Here is a 19,863-nt window from a genome sequence, read left to right as displayed (position 1 = left end):
TTTTTATAAAGACAAACTGAATGTACCCACACAACATTATGTCGTCTTAAAGATGTCTTAAAGACGTCATGAAATTTCTAAAGACGTCTTAAGAAGTTATCAGAATTACATCTTTATGACGTCTTTAAGACGTATTATGTCCCGATTTAAGATATCTGTCGGGCATTGTTTTAAGACGTCTCACTCAAGACGTCTCAATCAAGATATAATTAAATGTCTCACTCAGGATGTTATAAAGACGTCTCAGACATTTCAATTAAGACGACTTTTAGACGTGCGTAATTCGGTCGGTAAAATAGCTGCATATTGATTTATTGATTTATTCTATAATAAATAACAAAACTCATCTTAAGTTCATTTCTTTATTATATTTTGAATATTTATACATATTTTTATGAACACTATATGCTCCTAATAAATAATTTACGATTACTTTTTAAATTATATCTTATATCCCACACAACATTATGTCGTCTTAAAGATGTCTTAAAGACGTCATGAAATTTCTAAAGACGTCTTAAGAAGTTATCAGAATTACATCTTTATGACGTCTTTATGACGTCTTATGTCCCGATTTAAGATATCTGTCGGGCATTGTTTTAAGACGTCTCACTCAAGACGTCCCAATCAAGATATAATTAAATGTCTCACTCAGGATGTTATAAAGACGTCTCAGACATTTCAATTAAGACGACTTTTAGACGTGCGTAATTCGATCGGTAAAATAGCTGCATTGATTTATTGATTTATTCTATAATAAATAACAAAGCTCATCTTAAGTTCATAACTCATCTTCATTTCTTTATTATATTTTGAATATTTATACATATTTTTATGAACACTATATGCTCCTAATAAATAATTTACGATTACTTTTTAAATTATATCTTATATGATATAGAGAGGAGAATATTACATGAGAATTATGTATTAAATAAAATACGAATTTAAATGAAGTAATAAAGAATAGAATATGAATGTAAATATATCATAATAAAGAAATACATAAAAATATACTTTAATTTCTAATAGAAATAAACTACTTTAATATTTTTCAAAATGTTTGTGATAAATAAAAAATGATTTTTACTCTATTCATTTATGTGTATAGCATATATATGCTGTGTATATACATACATACTATAATACAAGATTGAAATCTTATGATCTGTACAATCTAAATCATATTATTTTAGTCATTTTTATCAAGGACCTATAGCTTACTATTCTGCTGAATTTACTTCCAAAATTGAACAATTGCTAGCTTAAATCTAATTAACTTAAACTCTAGTCTAGCTAAAATGATTTAGCTTAAAAGAAAATGGATAGAATTTTTTCTTACAGGATTTCTCTGAGAGCAAAAATTGCAGATCCATAATTTTGCACGATAGTCTACTTGATATAATGGATTTAAAATAGTTCTGCATGTAAATCTTGTACATAAAACTAGATCATATTGAATTGGCGGAAGATCTACTCGTTCCTTAATTGGTTGATACAAAGTTTTCAATGGTACAACTAGTCTAGTAGCATCAATACGCGATGATGACCAAGCATTCCATTGCGCACATCGTCACAATCTTCATTTTGTTGAATAAAATCTTCATATGTCATAGTGCTGTAAAAAAATATACAAAAGATAATTAATATATTTTTTTTTACAATATAGAATTTAATTTTTTACACACACACACACACACACAAAATTAAATATATAAGTGAAATATGATATAAGATATACATTTACATATATTAAAAAACATATTAATTTCAATGTTTTCTCATTTTCAACACTAAAAATGTTATGCAGCAACATTATACAGCCCTATTGTTTTTTAAATAATATCGTATGGAATTTTCAATAATTTACCAACCTTTTTCTCCTTGTTTCTTAAATAGTTGAGGCGATCTCCCGCATGTCGTAACCATTCTTGGATGGTCTTTTTAATATCGTGCATATTACTTTTTTCGTCGTCCGAAACGTATGCTGAAAAACGATTTGTTACATAATTATTAAAATATTTTGTGCTTTAATTCCAATAGTTAGAATAGGGTAGTCATAAAGTAAAGTATAGCTATAAACGTTTGTAACTTTTGGAAAGAATATAAAAATTTTGATCCGTAAAAAATTGGAAAGAGTATAAAGTGTAGAAGAATATTTGAACGAAATTTGAAGTAAGATCTTATTAATAATTCTGAAGAAAAATTTAAAGTTAAAAGTGCACGTTACATCTAAGCATATGTTAGATACTATCTCGAATACTGATGTTCGAATACATTAAAGGTGCAACTATTTTTAAACAATATTACATAAAAAGGAGAAATAAAAATATATCTTAAAGAAATAATAATTACCCATAATAACTGTGACAAAACTTGTGTCCTTAATTGCCGTTGATCCTTTTTGGCCTGTCCATGATAATTTGCGGCACAATTCATCCGATAATGTGTATTTTATAATATTCCTTGTCTTGTGAACGAAAGTGTTTCCTCCAATTTTTGCAATTTTCCTTTTCTATAACAGAATGTTACAAAAATGTTTAATAATATTTTCAATTTAAGCCGCTTGAATTGAAGAAAAAGGAAACATGAATTTAATATATTTTAAGCGCTTCTTTCAAAATTACTAAGCGACAAAAGGCAGCAAAAATTGTAATAAAATTTAAAAGAATGTTATATGTTACGCTTTAAGTAAATTTAAGTAAATATTTTATACTATATATCTAAATTTGCGCACTAATAACCGCGTGTCTTTTGATTTTTATTTGCCTTTTTACCCCTTAGTAATTTATTATTATGTTGAGCCTATTATTTTCATTATTTTATTTTTCAAAATTGTTTTTATTATATGAATAAATAAATAAATAAATATATATATATATATACGGGGTGTGTCAGACCACCCGTATCAGCCGAATATCTCGAAAACCGAGAACGGCAGACAAAAATGTTTCCTATAAAAGTTATAGGGTTTCAAATAATGCACAGTAATATTAGTACGACCTTGAATAGCGTTGTCAAGATCATGTGAAGGTCACCTTCAATTTCTTAAATGGAACCATTTATTTTTCATTGCGTTATTATTCTTGTAGCTTATCTCGAGAGCTTTCCAAAACACTATAATTAAGTTACTTTTCATTAAGTACTTGTAGAGTTATGAGGCTTGAAATCGTTTCTTAATTTTATATAAACCGTAAAATATCTTATTTTGTACATAAAAGTATTAAGGTGAGGTAATCGTAAAATATTCATTTTTCGATTACCTCACCTTAATACTTTTATGTACAAAATAATGAGAGGAATCCATTGGTGTAAAGAAAACATAGTTATTTTTAAGAAAAAATTGTAATTGTTAATTGCAAATTACATATTTTTTTTTCGAAACAACTGTTTTTTTTACACCAATTATCTTATCTTAATACTTTTATGTACAAAATAATGAGAGGAATTAATTAGTGTGACACCCAGTATATTCAATATCTAGATTTTGTCTTCTACTTTTATCTCTACAAAAGAATTTTTGTTGTTGATTGAATTATAGAAATATACATTTATTTCACATTTAAAAATAGAGAGAAGAAGAAAAAAGAAATGGACACAAAAACAGAAAAGTACTCACTAATTGTTTCCGAATCTCTCTGTCCTTTTGGAGATCCGTGTCAAATTTGAAAAATTCGTCAACTGTTGATAGCGGAAATTCCGGCAATAATTGGACTTCGTCATTATTATATATTGTATTAGCTGGTCCTGCGTTATTTATTAAATTTATTATTATCTCCAACTGTCTCGTATTCTTTTGTATGAGATTTTTAATAATTTTTTGTTCGGTACGACACGCATCTGTATAAGATAAAAAAGAAAAATATTTATTTCTCTTTATAAGTATCATTAAAATTATCTGTTTAGTTCTTTTACAAAAGTACATACATACGAAATTAAGTACATATAACATATTGCTATTATAAGTACAATATAACGATATAATTAAGAAGGAAGAATAAAGAATAAAGTTTAATACATACCACAGCATTTTTCCAAATGATTGCCGTTGGCATTGAAAGTTGTCATGTCATCACCGTCAAGCACATTATCGGGGCTAATCATATTGTCACCAATATCATCATCATCATCATTATTATCATCAGGCACATTGTCATTATTAAGCCCATTACCATCATCACGCACATTAGCATTATCGCAAGACACGTAATCACCTACTAAACTTTCGTTCAACCATTCCTCATCAGTAATGTCAACATCTGTAAATATAAAGTCTGTGAGTTCATTTTGTTAGTTATACTGTTCATCACAGTGTTATTAAATTTCATTCATTGTAAACTATTTTATATAATTTTCATTTAACGCAATTTTTTATATTATTTTTTCTAGAATATATTTTACACAAAATTAAAATAATTTGAAAATTTTTTAAGTATATGTAACAGTTTTTGATGTGGACTTAGCACCCTTTTTTAAAAAGATAATTTTTTAATAAACATAATCTAATTTAAATATTGCTATAAGAGTTTGCTTATAAACAAGTGGCTATATACTTCATGAATAGTTTAATTAGATAAGAAATAAATAAATACAATTTATTAACAACAAATCATTAATTGAACTTCACAAAGTATTTAATCACTTCTTTATATAAGCTTCTTTTTTTCCTGAAAAGTAAAAAAACATACCATTATTTTGCTTGCCTTTATTAAATTGGCTGCTATTTCTGGGTACTTGCACACAAGAAGTAAGACGCACACTTTTCTTCCTCATATATTCTGCAAAATATAAAATATAATTTATATAGGATTTCATTTTAGCTTTAAGTAATACTTCGCAGCAAGTGTCATCACATAAAGTTCATTGTTATCGTTGCAGTAAGTTTGGAAATGTGTGTGTGTGTGTGTGATATATATATATATATATATATATATATATATATATATACACACACACACACACAGATAATCCATATATATCCTATAATTATGCGTACCATTCAAGTTACTAAGACTGGTAACATTTCCGGATACTTGTGCGCCACTGCAAGAAGGCGTTTGCACGAGGTTCGTTTCTTCTGTAGATCCTACAAAATATTATTAATGTTATTAAACTTTGACTGCGGTCGGGGAAACGTTAGATATGCTTCGGAACATTATTCTATTTTTGTTCTACATTCCACGAAAATAAAGATATATGAATGATTTTTCGAAGCATTCATAACATCTTCCTGACCATAGCCATAGAATACAATTAACTTAACTTTACTACTTTCGGGAAAAAAAAATTCGTCATATATGGATTTTGTCAATATCTAATCATGTCTTGCCAAATATAGTCGTATATATGATATACATATATTATCAAATACAGTCATATATGATAACCATATATCATATATGACTCTATTTGGCAAGACATGATCAGATATTGACAAAATCCATTTAGGACAAATTTTTTTCCCGTGAAGAAAAACTGAAACCATAAATACCATTAAATCCTTTGTTTCGAAGATTGCTGACATTATTAGATGGTACGTAATTACAAGGAGGCGTTAACGCATTCTTCTTTTTCTTGCTTAGATGTTCTATCAAAGTTAAATACTATTACTTAATTTACTGTTCTTATTAACGATAAAATAATTACAATTAAATAAGTAGAATTATTATTAGAATTATTATCACTATCCAAGAAAAAAATGGGTATAATATAGTCAGATGTAAATATACAGAATTATTAGATATGAAGATTTGATAACATATATAATTTTATATAATCATATCCGAAGAATGGCGTGACATGATCACATCTTTATATAATAATATTTGATCATCTATTTTCATATATAAATAGATCTAGTCGAATATGATAATAAAGATATGATCATATCACATCATTTTTCGAATATTATTATGTATGATTATATAAAATTATATATATGTCAAATCTTTTCATATCTAATTATGTATATTTACATCTGACCATATTATACGCATTTTTTTCTTGGGTAACGATTAAATGAATAGAATTAATTACCGGTTTTGCTGTAATTTTCAAGTTCATCATGAAACGGTGGTCTTTTAATTGTTCTTTTTTGTGGTTCCTGTATAATTGAATATCCTTGACTTAGTGCTTGCATTGGTCCTTCATCGGATGTGGATACAGTTTCTGCTCGTTTCTCGGCTTGTATGGCTGTTTCATAAGAATCTATGCAAAATAATTTTGATGTAATTACAAAATTCTTCCAAAATAAAATTACATAGTTTCAGTTTCATTACCATATGGCCCTACAATGCGTCTATACTGTTGAACATCCCAGTCGTCACAGGGAAAAATATTTTTCTGAACAGCTCTTCTGACGTTTATTTCTTTTGGTGGCCATTTGAAGGTTCTTGCCTTAACATTTACCCAAACGTCAGGTACTATGGAGCACCAATCGTCAAAAAATATTACATAATACATCTGAAATTGTTAAATTTTAGTACTGATTAAATGTTGAATATCATTTTCCTCAGTAATGCTAAAAAATATATTACACATATACAAATAAGAGCTCCTGCCCACAGAACGCGGAAGCGCTTGCCGCGCGGGAAAAAGTTACGCGGTAGCTAATAAACGCTAGGACAACAATACGTTGATTGATTACTGCGTCACTTTTTGCCGCGTGGCAAGCGTTTCCGCGTCCTGTGGGCAGAAGCTCTAAGTGTATCAAAAAGTGATGGCAATAAAATTGGCGTTATTTTTGGCATATAAGAGAAAATATCAAAAAAAAATATTTTTCACGTTACAGTCGTTAGAAAAAGGAAGATTAAAATCGAAGATTTTTGATAACTTTGAACATTTATCTGCATAAAAATAAATGTAGTACTATATGCATAATAAAGGTAACACTACTCACTGTTTTTACAAATGTAAAAGAGGCATTATATAATACATGTGATTGAAAAATATTTTTACAGCTTTAGCATCAATTTGCGTTGCTGATACTACTTCCACACTTGTTTGCCGCGTTGCTGTATGAATATTCATGTCTTGGGAATTACAAGAATACATTGCAATGGACTGAAGATCACAAAATTTTTTTCCAACAACAATAGGTATGTTATCTTTGTAGCCGATATATTCGATGCAAAACACTGATCCATCCTTTAAATAACAGCAATTATCTGCAGAATTCGTCGTCAGCAAATATTTTGCAAATTTCATACTTTTGTGTGAATTTACACATCCTAAGGGCATATTTCTTCCATCGGGATGTAGAAGTAGCGGTATATTTATTACGTTGCTATTATTAAAATTACTTTCACATTTAGTTATTGCGCGTTCATTAATTCTGTTGTTCAATTGTGACAATGGTTTTTCTGATTTGCGTAACATTTTCTTGAGTTCTTTCATAAAATTCTCGAAAGGAAAAGCGCAGAATGTATTTAAAGATCCATATCTCTTTACATCTTCACACAAATGTATTAAATTATGTATATTATAAACAATAGTGTCTTTTCCGTATAATACTTTAAATGTTCTGACAAAATATTTCAACAAATCAGTAGCATATTCATTGTTACGTAAACAATCTTCAGGATGGCATAATATACGTATAGCAATATGTAGAGCACAGAAATGTTTGTAATAATCAGCGTCCAAATATTTCTGTAAAACAATAGGTCCCAAATAAAGAAGGAATAATCGAAATTCTGTTGCCTTCCACCTATCTAATTCGTTAAGTCCTCGTGGGCGACGAGCAAATTCAATTGGTATGAATTTACGCAAATTTAAAATGTCTTTGGATAATGCTTCTATCTGTGCCGCACGTAATCGCGATTTATGGGGCCCCTTCATCAATAGAAGCAGCATCTTCTTCATTACTCCTAAGCAAATTACATGCATATAATCCAAGGGGAAACTGTTAATTATGTCTATAGGCAAGTATTCGAATGGTGATATTGTAACGTGATGTTCTTCATTTTCTCTATTGCGGAAATTATTGTTTGTACGTAATCGTGCATTTTCTTGCAGAAAAACCATCTTATGGTTATAATATTCTCCTTCACAAAAACATTTAGTGCAACCAAAATAACCATTATGTCCTTTAACACCCGTTACAAAGGATTTGGCAGGAGCATCGCAAATAATAGCTCTGATTATTACTTGATACTTTTTTTCTTTGAATGAAAATCCTTCATTGTGCAGATGTAGATATTCTTCACAAAATTCTTCTAACAACTCGTGCGCATTCGTAGGCTTCTTATAACCGTGATATGCTCCAATTAAAAAGGGTTCTGTAGATTGATTGTTATTATATAATTGCCCAAGTATGGGCCATAATTGACTTGCTGAGCTTTTAGCAAGAGGTAAGCCATCAATGTTAACGTTAACTTTTATCAAATCATTGGTACTTTCATAATGTTCTAAGCGCTCCCGTAATGCTCTTTCCAGACCATAGTGGAAATAATGACCACTCGCGCATTCACGAATAATCGTTTCTGTGGGTGTGTGTAAAAAGGTTCTCGCATCGCTAGGCAAATTTTGGAGACCTTCTTCTCGAAGAATCCGTAATAAACTTGTTACAGATGTGTGTGGAACATTATATTCTATAGCCCAAGTACGTAAGCGTTGTTGTAAAGTGTTTTTTTCTTTGTCTGTTGCAATACATGTTGAAAAAAAATCATGCATATTTTCAATGTTCTCGGAATCATGTAATTGCTCGTGTACTACATCTACTGATTGCAAGGAGATTTATTTGTATCAAAATTCTCATTTTCGAAGCATTCTATATGAACAGAATTGTGTTTAGCAATAACATTGTCTTGCCAATTTTTCGTTATCGAAATGGCAGTAACATTTCTCTTTCGTTCTTGTGATAACAATCGTCTGTTTTGTTGTCTTCGAGATAAATCTCTGAATTTCTTATACTTCGGCATTACCTTCAATTTCTTAAATGGAACCAAAAAGGGGGTGCAATTTAAAAAAATTGAAGTGACCTTCACGTGACCTTCAAATGACTGTCCAAGGTCAAACCAATGGTAACATCTTATGGCCCCCTCGAAACTATATAACTTTTGTCTGAAACATTTTTCTGTAAAACGTATTATTTGAGAAATATTTGAGGTTATTTAAAATGGGACACCTTGTATATAGAACGACCACCATTTTCAATTTTCATATACCGATTGTTTCGAAACTTTATCAATACTAAAATCTATCTATTCGTAGTTTACGTTACCTTTATTTCTTCGAATCGAAAGATTTTCTTCAGCTTGCACAACCACAATCACACTCGATGAAAGATGGGAACAAAGGAGCATCTCAGATAAAGTTTTCATTTATCTTATGATAGCAGTCATTTGTCATAAGTTGCTAGTGTATTCGCAATATATACTGTGTCCATTTTGTGTGCAACATTCAATTTAATTTCAAATAACTGCATTATTGCATATTTGCAATTAGACATAAAAACAGCTGTTGCTTCCTCAAATTCTATGCTTACATGATGCAAAGATGATGATTCATCTGCCCAACTAATAATTAAAGATATCCCTATAACATCATAAATATTTATGATATTATATTATTATTTATGATATTATAAATATTTGTGATATACATATAATGTATAATAAAAAATATATTTACTTTCTTGCAATAGTAGTAACTCTAATTCGCCTTTGTCCATTACTATGTTAATATTGGATAATGAATTGAATACAGCCTCTTCCACTTTGCGGAATTGGGGCTGTATGTTAATTTGCAACTTCAAAGAATAATGCTGTTGTTGTAGATGATGTCAATGAACAAAATTTCCACTGACAAGTAAGCCTACTTCTTGTAGTACTCCAACACTTGATCCTTTCTCCCACTGACATACACAAGATCCAATTGCTCCAGAAACTTTAATTTTCTGAGATGTTTTTACTTCTAAGATTGCATTGAATGCTATTTTCAAATCACCCTTGGCATCTGTAGCAAATATTCGTTGAAAAGTTTGTTTGAATAATGAAGAATTAAATAAATCCCCCATCATCATATGACCACCAGTAGAGTTGCAATATTGTCGCCTTTCTAATAAACCAGTTTGGTCAAGAGCACAAAAATAAATATCTATTATAAATATCTATTATGGCCATTAGTTGCAGCACGTGATGCAAGTGTATCATAATGCTTAATTGCCTTTTTATGCTTAGCATTATCTTTTTGAATATCATGATGTGATCTGATTGGTTGTCATAAATCATCAGTTACAACTTAGCCAGGTCCTTGAGAACATGGTCCGCCAACAAATAGCATAATCCTTAAATACATTGATAGCATTATATGTAGGATTACAATGAAAAACATAACATATATACATCATATTACAACATATAAATACCTAGCATCAGTATTTGCATAACTAGCTTCTAAGAGACCCGTGGCGACTGCTAATGCCACACTTGTAGATCGCAATGAACGTTTCTCTGGCCCAACAGACCATGGATCACGTTACAGTTCTCCTAAAAGATCTGTCGAACTGTCTCATATCACACTTATATACTGGTTACAAAAAGCGATTAGCAGCTGGCAATAGATACGCACCAGGTCCTCTTGGTTGATTTGGATTTTGTCCAGGAATTAGTCTACCTATACCTATCAAAATGTAATGTGAATAAAATGCAATAAAGTAATCATGAAGAACAATGACTAATATAGTAAATATAACTTGGGACTTATTCTATTCGTACCTAACATATCTTGAACTTTTGGTTGAAGATCCTTTGTGCTTCTAATTCATGAACTTGAATCATTTTGCCAAATGTGATAAGACCAATAAGAGCATTCAGTGAAAGCAGAGACAATGACATTTGTAATGAATCTTTAAGTGCCTCTAATTCTTCATCATCCAGACATATGTATCCGCAAAAAGTAAAAATATTGATGGCAAACATTGGGCACGCTAAATAATACATATAAATACATACAATTGGACTCAGATACAATAATATTTAAAGTAATATATAAGTAACATATATATATATATATATATATATATATATATATCATAAATTTATATATAATAAAAACTATAATAAATCATGTAATGTCAATAAATGATAATAAAAAAAATGTTCGAAAAGAATCAAATCTTAAAAAAAGTAAAATCAAAAATATTTGTTTCATAATATAACTATTCAACATATATAACACATATATAACACTATTATTCAAATAAATGCATACATTTTGATCATTTAAATATATTTCCCTTTTGTATCTTATTTCGAAGAATTTCCTCATAAATTCTTTTTGCAAAGTTTTTTTCTCATAATTATTAATATAACTCACAATATGTGTATTATAATGTAACTTAAAAAAAATAATATATAATGATAACACAAATTTAGAATTTATTGAAATATAAAAATACCTTTACAATATTTTTATGAATACTATATGCTCCTAATAAATAATTTGATTTTTTAAATTATCTTATATGATATAGACAGAAAATTACAAGAGAATTATGCATTAAATAAAATATGAATTTAAATGAAGTATAAAGAATAATAAAGAATATGAATGTAAATACATCGTAATAAAGAAACACATTAAAATATACTTTAATTTCTAATAGAAATAAACTACTTTAATATTTTTCAAAATGTTTCTTGTGATAAATAAAAAATGATTTTTGTTCTATTCATTTATAATACCTTATTACTTACCACGATAGTCTACTTGATATAATGGATTTAAAATAGCTCTGCATGTAGATCTTGTACATAAAACTGGATCATATTGAATTGGCGGAAGATCTACTTGTTCCTTAATTGGTTGATACAAAGTTTTCAATAGTACAACTAGTCTAGTAGTATCAATACACGATGATTCCATTTATGGCCAAGCATTCCATTTATGGAACGCACATCGTCACAATCTTGTTGAATAAAATCTTCATATGTTGTCATAATGCTGTAAAAAAAATATACAAAAGATAATTAATATATTTTTTTACAATATAGAGTTTAATTTTTTTACACATACATACATATACATATATATATATAACGTAGCATAAAGTTGTAAGCGAAATGAACCAAATCCATTTCCTACTATGGCCATGTTCCAAAATTCACTGCCAGCGCTGAAAATATATAATATACGCAACGTGAACTAAAGATTTTCAGCGCTGGCAGTGAATTTTGGAACACGCCCTAAGCCCATTCTACAATGGCAATAACAAGGCTGTAGGAGTAGAGAATAAACTGTTTCTAATGAAGTAAAGACAAGAAGTAACGAAATAGAAATTCTCATTAGTACTCTAAGGTAATAGTAGTACAAAATGAGAATTGTCTATTTCATTACTTCTTTTTCTTTACTTCACTAAAAACGATTTAATCTCTACTCCTACAGTCTTGTTACTGCCATTGTAGAATGGGCTCTATGTATGTTCTACGGCGGACGCGCAATAAGAATTAAGAACGCAGAATTCTTCCGTGACTGCGTATGCGAGACCACCGTAGAACGTACGAAATCCATAGGAAATGGATTTGGTTATTTCTCTTACATCTTACAACCTTATGCTATGGCCATTGCAGACCCGGCTTTAAATATCATTAATTCTTACCTGTGCAAAGCACTGCTCAACTTTGGTAAATGGAATAATTTATTTTCCAACTCGATCCCGTCTAATGCCTGTCTGGCCTGGCACCGCGGCCATCTTAAAAATGGCGTCTTAAAATAAATGTTCTTAAAAACATCAGAAAGACGTCTATTGGTCAGGTCTTAAAGACGTCATAAGAAAGGCATGTTTAAGGCCGGTATTCATAGTCCGTTCTTATATTTAAGATCGTCTTAAGAACCCATTCAACCAATCAAATAGCTGCAATGGGGTCATTGATTGGTTGAATGGGTTCTTAAGACGATCTTAAATATAAGAACGGACTATGAATACCGGCCTAAGACGTTTAAAAAAATACGTCTTAAATTGAATGTCTTACAGACGTTAGAAAGACGTCTATTGGTCAGGTCTTAAAGGCGTCATAAGAAAGGCATGTTTAAGGCCGGTATTCATAGTCCGTTCTTATATTTAAGATCGTCTTAAGAACCCATTCAACCAATCAATGACCGCATTGCAGCTATTTGATTGGTTGAATGGATTCTTAAGACGATCTTAAATATAAGAACGGACTATGAATACCGGCCTAAGACGTTTAAAAAAATACGTCTTAAATTGAATGTCTTAAAAACATCAGAAAGACGTCAATTGGACAAGTCTTAGGCCTGTATTCATAGTCCATTCTTATATTTAAGATCGTCTTAAGAACCCATTCAACCAATCAAATAGCTGCAATGCGGTCATTGATTGGTTGAATGGGTTCTTAAGACGATCTTAAATATAAGAACGGACTATGAATACCGGCCTTAAAGGCGTCATAAGAAAGACATGTTTAAGACGTCTTCAAGACATGCATGTTGTGTGGGATGACATACTTAAAAAATTAATTATTTATTATAAATAATAACTATTTTTAATTATAATAAATAATTATTATTTTAAAAAGCATGTGTTGTACGTTATTACGTTTTCGAAATTATTGCATTCACGATGCGAAGATTTAAGTCAATCGCAAGAATAATGTAATGAAAAATTTCCGCCAATCACGCATTGATTTTAAAATGAAATCGATGTGTGATTGGAAGAAATTCTTCACTTTTCACGTTTTCACTTTAGAAAAAGTTAAACAATCGATACCCAGGTGGGAGGAAAAACATTGCAATAGCCAATCAACTTATCGATTTTTCATAAAAGCGAAAGATTGACTAGCTACACTACAATTTAGTATTTATGGTATCTCGTTAGTTGTTGGTGGATATTTCCTTAAAGCCGTAATCACACTACGGGTTGTGGGCTTGGTTGCGATTGGAATTGATCAATCAGAGTAGGCGACCGACAAATTGCTTTTTTCTGATTGGTCAATTTCAAGCGCAACCGAGCCCGCAACCCGTAGTGTGATTACGGTTTAAGAGCGGGTTCGGTTGGAATCATAACAGCCGAAAAAATGCTTTATTCTGATTGGTCAATTTCAATCGCAACTAAGCTCGCAACCCGCAGTGTGATTCCGGCTTTACGATATATGAACTGCCAGACGGAGCATTTTCCCGAAGGGAAGGTACGGGCAGCGGTACGGCTGATGGCAGAGAACTAGACGTGAGCTCTTACGTCTGTCGTAGTCGTGGACGTAAAGTAAGACAGAGAAAAACCGTATGTCGTAAAGACCATTGTGAATGCGGAAAGTGCATCATGAACGAGGTAAGTAATATTAATATATAAATATATTGAAATACATATTTCTGAATATTTTATTTATAAGTAAATATACTAAAAAAGAATAAAATAAAAATAACTTTATTTAAAATGATTTGTCTTCATTTCGTTTATCGAAAAAGTAATTGTCAAAATAGTAATTGTTATTTTAGGTTAATTAATATTTTTCTTTGCTATTTCAAAATACATTCCCAATAAGCACAAGTACGTCCTATGTACGTACGACGAACGTACATGCTGGACATAGTGTACATCCATTGTATGTCCATATCGAATACAGTAGATGTCTATAGGACGTCCATTGTATGTCCGTTTGCAACTCCAATGGACATCCATAAGACGTCTTTACTGGACAAACTATGGACAAACTATGGACCTGAAATGGACGAACTATGGATCTAATGAACAAATTTTGGATCTTAAATGAACGAATTATGGACCAAATGGATGAATTTTGGATCTTTTATGGACGAAATTCGAATCTTAACTGGACATACTTCGGACAATTATTACGCATGTATAATTCATAAATAATTAAATAATTGGTAATAATTAATAATAATTGTATAGAAAACTGGAAGAATATTTATTTTTGATTTATATTGTTATTCTGTATGTACACTGGCAAACACTGATCTCTGTTTCCTGAGATAAAAAGGTGAAAATTATTATTACATTTTATTATATGCAATAATTTATTCTCCCCTTTTACCTCAAAAAACGAATCAATATCAGCCAATAAACATTATTACACTTTATATGTTTTACACTATCACATGTATTAATTCATATATATTTTGCATATCAACATTTTATCACAATGGTACTTATATATACTTTCAACTTTACAAGTATCATATATCACATTGTTTTACATATTGCATATCACAATATTTTATTATCAAAATATCTATAAACTAAAACTGATAAACTAAACAAATTTATAAACTAAATGCATAAACTAATATATATACGTGTATGTGTGTGTGTAAACTATAAAGTATATAAACTAAAAGAAAAAAATATTAAATTGGAAAGAACAGCAATATATAAAAATTGAAAAGAATAATAATATTACAATAATAATTAAATTAAAAAATTAATTGTTGTTATTTTCTCCTTGGTTTTTATTCTTATTATTGCTGCGTTCCTTTGCTCTTCTTAACCATTTTTGAATCGCTTCTTCGCAATCTTTATTGGTGGAGTTTGGAATACTCTTTTTAGTAGAACCTGTAATATGTTAAAAACAAATTAACAATTAGAAAATTGTACATAGATAATATATTTATCTAAATTATTTGTTTTATTTGTTATATATTTTTATTTATATTTATTTATTATATATTTTTTAATATTTATTTTTTTATTTTATTTGATAATTATCTTGACGTTTTGATCAGTCTAGTCTCTCATAGTATGATTTTTATTCCTTGATATTATTATAATTAATGCAAATTTAATTTTTAAATAAGTTATTAGTAAGAAACGTGATATTTCTAACAGTGTTTAAAGATTAAACAAAATCTTTTTCTTTTAATGATACATAGAAACTCTTTAATTTCTTACCAACTGATGAAATTTCGTTTTGGTTATTTGACATTGATGAGCAGCAAGTCAAAAAAAGGAAGTCGATGAAATTGTTCAGTAATGAATCATCGAAATCACGCGGTTCACTACGGACTTATATAATAATTTAAATTAAAAATATTTAATAATTATAAAAGCGCAGAAAATTCTGCACTAAGTTCAAAATATATCTAAATATACAAAGTATAATTTGATATGCAAGATGTTCCATTTTAACTTACACAGCAAATATCTCTTGAACAATGTATAAAAATATTTCAGACAAAAGTTGTAAAATTTCGAAGAAGAAAGTTAGTGCTATTAATTTTTTCCTAAAGGGTGAGTTTCTAAGTTATTTGAAAGTCTTTTTTTTAATAAAATTATCTTGTTTTTTTATGTAAATAGATTATTAACGCCTTCTTAACAACTTCTTTCTCCTTCGAAATCCTACAACTTTTGTCTGAAATATTTTTCTCTAAAATATATTGTTTAAGAGATATTTTGCTGTGTATATTAAAAAAATGATATACTCTGTATATATTATTAACTCTCTAATGGAATTTAATAGTGTTATAACTACATATATAATTATAAATATTATAACTAAATATAATTAAATATACAAAGTATAATTTGATATATATATATATATATATATATATATATATATATATTATAGTACAGCGGTTCTTAACCTTTTTTACGATGCGGACCCCTTCTTATCACATTATTTTCATGCAGCCTCCCAAGTATTAAGTAATGTAAAATTAAGTTTCTTGAAAATAAATTTTCAGAAATTTTCATTTTAGAAAAAAAAATCTGGAAGAATCCGCATTTACCTTAATTTAAAGTTGAAAAACAGCATAAACCAATTATTTGTCTAAACGCAATAATTAAAATTATTAGGACATTTAAAAATGTTATCTATTTTCTATTTTGTAATTGTCCGAATTAAAATATTTTTATTACATGTATTTCTTTTAGTCTTTACTGCTAAAATTTACTCATATACAGAAAGAGTAATGCAAGAAAAAAATGACACGCGACTCACAGACTCACACAATCAAGGACGGCTTATGTCATGCGTCCGTGTGCGCGCAACCAAGTGCCGCTCGACCAAACGCACATATACGCCTGAGATAAACGGTTCATATACTTCATGTAATTGTTTTTGCATTACTTTTCCAACGAGGATTACACATAAGTTCGTAAACTTTGTGTTTTTTCCGCTATTTCTTCGAGCTTTTGCGGATCCCCTGTGAGGACATCGCGGACCGCCAGAGGTTCGCGAACCCCAGGTTAAGAACCGCTGCTATAGTGTATATATCAAATAATACACAATATATTTAGTTATAATACCAACAATGAAAATAACTAACAAAAAAGTCAGTTACAATTGATTCAACAATAATCTTCAATCTAAAACAGTGATTTTAAATAAGTTAAGTTAAAGATAATCTAATAAACTATTTACCAATTATTAAATCGGCTATTTTTAGTTTATTAAATGTTTTCTTTGCCCGCCTTCCTAACCAGCTGTAAGTAGCTGCAAGATCATTTGTTATTACCAACTGTAAAGCTCTTTGTATAAAATTATATATGGAATATCCACCAATCTTTGAAAGTTCATTCATCTGCAAAATTCAAAATAAGAATAATATATTAATTAAAACTTTTAACTAATAATATTGTAATATAATGTAAAAAAATATAGCATGTATTTGAAAATAATAGATATTATAAAAAATTACCGCAACGTTAAAATTTTTTTCTAAATTTAGATATTCCTCAACACGAGCTAAATCTTCTTCAGTTCGTGCAGGAAAATCAAACATTTGCAAAAAGGAGATTTCTTCTTGTACTTGATTCACATTATTATTTGCAGCGAGATTATTAATAGATGTAGTTAATTCCTGGAGTGCATCTGTGTATTGCCACATATTTGCTTTTAGTATATTTTGTTGACGAATAATCTCTTTGAAATATTTCTCTAGAAAAATGGAATTTATTAATAAATTATTGAACATATGCGCGCGCGTAGTACGTAAATTCGATAATAAGTTTAACAAAAAATATATATAAACTGTAGATTAAATATACAGGCGGGTGTCACTTAATTCGCGCCCACTATTTACATAGTAATATTCCTCATGGAAAACCTTGTCAAAAAGTTCTGAACCTTTTTTTCTATAAAACAATAAAGAAATAATTATTGAGTAAAGTATAGTTAAATAGCGCCGAGCTTTACCCAGGGAGAAATGCGAGATCGGATAGATATCTAGCAGACGTCTATCAGACGCGTCTATGCTAGATCGATAGACGCATCTAAATAGACGTCTTGATGGCCTCTTTTAGACGCATCTAATAGACGTCTTGCGTAACCTCAGTATAGACGTATAATGGATCGATTTCTGCAGTAAGAGAACTAACTTACTTATCAACAAATAATAACACTGATTTATAAGAATTACAAATATTTTTATTTATTCCTTTTTTTTCTACAGTGTCGTACACTGAGAACAGATACAAAATAGAAAAAATCAAAAACAAATTGACACATAAATTTGACATCATCTTAAAATAAAAAGAAAATCGAATAATATTCTATAAATATATTAGACTTATGTTCGGCAACTTCTTTAGCATTGACATTATGCTGAAAGGAAAAGTACAATGTAAGACATTGAATAATTAAGTATTAAAAGTAATATTTAGCCATAAAAGTTTAAATATAAACGAGAAAAATTTAGAAAATTTAGCAACTGGATAAATAAACAGATTATAAAATTAACATATATTCATCAATACTTTTTAAATCACAACTTATGTCGACATAATGCTTTTATTTCTTCCTCTGTTCATGAATAGATATTAAAATAACATCTTCTTCGTAGCTCATTGTTCTCGTTTTGTATAATATAATATTTATAACATAATATTTATAATATTTATTATCATACGATATAAAAAGTGACATATTCTTCTCTCATAATTATTATATTTTACGAATGCGTATCAGAATTAATTATCATTGACGATGCAATTTAATTCTAGATAAATATTAGTTTAAAAATTATTTGTGTTCTGCTTAAAGCAGAATACAGAAGAGAAATAAAGAAATTTGCAAATACATATCTGTCGCAATACTTGATAGTATTTGATGTATGTTTTATCGAGAAACTAAAGACTGATTTCTTTTGGCTTATTTTAGTGCAAATAATTTTCACGCGAGACTGAGGATCTTGACGCACAACGAGAGAAGAACGCACCACGATGCCACACTACTGTAATCGCAAAGGCTGATGTAAGAGAACGCAGGCGACCGGTCACATTACACGCTGAAATGAGAATTTATTAGAATTATCTAAAAGCACAATCTTATACAAATGAATAAATATATTAAAACAATAAAATATTCAAACTGGCTCATATATTATACATTAAAAAAAATCAACGCTTCTTACAGCTTAAAGCTGGTTTTTCGTGCTTTGTTTATTATGCTTGTATACAATGTTACAGACGTTTCGGCGCATTTTTTTTCTTTTTGTTCTGGCTACCATCCGATGATGGCCGAAGGAAATATGCCTGAAAAAACGTCTGTAACATTGTATACAAGCATAATAAAAAGGAAGCACGAAAAACTAACTCTAACAAGCGTTAATTTTTATTTAATATTGAATAAATATATTTTAACTTTACAATTCAATTGCACTTACCGGCCTCTCATCTTCATCCATATATTGACCCTCGAAGGTGACCTCCTTTGGCTGATTTGTGTAAATAATTTTCACGAGCCTACATACACGGATCCGACGCACAACGAGAAAAGGTGGAACGCACTCCCGCCCGATGCCGGCCGCTCGAGCCAGCGGGAAGACGCGTCCCGCTGGCTGATTTGTAATGCAAATAATTTTCACGAGCCTACGAGCATACAGATCTCAACGCACAAGGAGAGAAGGTGGAACGCACTCTCGATCGCGACAAAAATCTGGAGA

At 29.6% G+C, this 19,863-nt stretch overlaps 3 protein-coding genes and 1 long non-coding RNA gene across 9 annotated transcripts; 1 reads left to right on the top strand and 3 right to left on the bottom strand.

Annotated features, from left to right (window-relative positions):
* Positions 1-1,094: 1,094 nt before the first annotated feature.
* LOC145970156 (uncharacterized) lies at positions 1,095-9,188 on the bottom strand. Of its 2 annotated transcripts, XM_083096671.1 has the most exons (11): positions 6,899-7,038; positions 6,279-6,462; positions 6,037-6,207; positions 5,492-5,587; positions 4,997-5,086; positions 4,689-4,778; positions 4,023-4,259; positions 3,620-3,840; positions 2,356-2,515; positions 1,875-1,987; positions 1,095-1,618 (listed from the first exon to the last, which is right to left on the bottom strand). In XM_083096671.1, exons 2-11 carry the CDS (start codon positions 6,460-6,462, stop codon positions 1,604-1,606), a joined length of 1,377 nt encoding a protein of 458 aa, XP_082952797.1. In that variant the 5' UTR covers positions 6,899-7,038; the 3' UTR covers positions 1,095-1,603. The 2 variants fall into 2 exon arrangements, with proteins under 2 accessions (XP_082952797.1, XP_082952795.1); XM_083096669.1 differs by lacking the exons at positions 1,095-1,618; positions 1,875-1,987; positions 2,356-2,515; ... (4 more) ...; positions 5,492-5,587; positions 6,037-6,207 and having other exon boundaries at positions 6,322-6,462; positions 6,899-9,188.
* Positions 9,189-9,223: 35 nt separating this feature from the next.
* On the bottom strand, positions 9,224-12,732 carry LOC145970164 (protein transport protein Sec23A-like). The gene is made up of 6 exons (XM_083096688.1): positions 12,602-12,732; positions 11,700-11,946; positions 10,719-10,930; positions 10,370-10,623; positions 9,634-10,288; positions 9,224-9,537 (listed from the first exon to the last, which is right to left on the bottom strand). The coding sequence occupies exons 2-3, from the start codon at positions 11,866-11,868 to the stop codon at positions 10,719-10,721; spliced, it is 381 nt and encodes a 126-aa protein (XP_082952814.1). The 5' UTR covers positions 11,869-11,946; positions 12,602-12,732; the 3' UTR covers positions 9,224-9,537; positions 9,634-10,288; positions 10,370-10,623.
* Positions 12,733-14,139: 1,407 nt separating this feature from the next.
* On the top strand, positions 14,140-19,299 carry LOC145970165 (uncharacterized). 3 transcript variants are annotated; one of them, XR_014438342.1, is made up of 3 exons: positions 14,140-14,287; positions 14,502-14,815; positions 19,080-19,299. It is a non-coding gene; the product is annotated as an uncharacterized LOC145970165 (long non-coding RNA). The 3 variants fall into 3 exon arrangements; XR_014438341.1 differs by having other exon boundaries at positions 14,502-14,819; XR_014438343.1 differs by lacking the exon at positions 14,502-14,815.
* LOC145970163 (uncharacterized) lies at positions 15,080-18,105 on the bottom strand. Of its 3 annotated transcripts, XM_083096684.1 has the most exons (4): positions 17,620-17,858; positions 17,343-17,502; positions 15,869-15,982; positions 15,080-15,532 (listed from the first exon to the last, which is right to left on the bottom strand). In XM_083096684.1, exons 1-4 carry the CDS (start codon positions 17,806-17,808, stop codon positions 15,402-15,404), a joined length of 594 nt encoding a protein of 197 aa, XP_082952810.1. In that variant the 5' UTR covers positions 17,809-17,858; the 3' UTR covers positions 15,080-15,401. The 3 variants fall into 3 exon arrangements, with proteins under 3 accessions (XP_082952810.1, XP_082952812.1, XP_082952813.1); XM_083096686.1 differs by lacking the exon at positions 15,869-15,982 and having other exon boundaries at positions 17,620-18,101; XM_083096687.1 differs by lacking the exons at positions 15,080-15,532; positions 15,869-15,982 and adding an exon at positions 16,000-17,180 and having other exon boundaries at positions 17,620-18,105.
* Positions 19,300-19,863: the final 564 nt, after the last annotated feature.

The sequence above is a fragment of the Camponotus vicinus genome, unplaced genomic scaffold (assembly GCF_025532165.1).
Source record: "Camponotus vicinus isolate PSW18456_S1 unplaced genomic scaffold, iyCamVici1.0 SCAF_4, whole genome shotgun sequence".
NCBI lineage: Eukaryota > Metazoa > Arthropoda > Insecta > Hymenoptera > Formicidae > Camponotus > Camponotus vicinus.
Note: the sequence above shows the minus strand (reverse complement) of the source record. Positions and strands in the feature narration are given on the sequence as shown.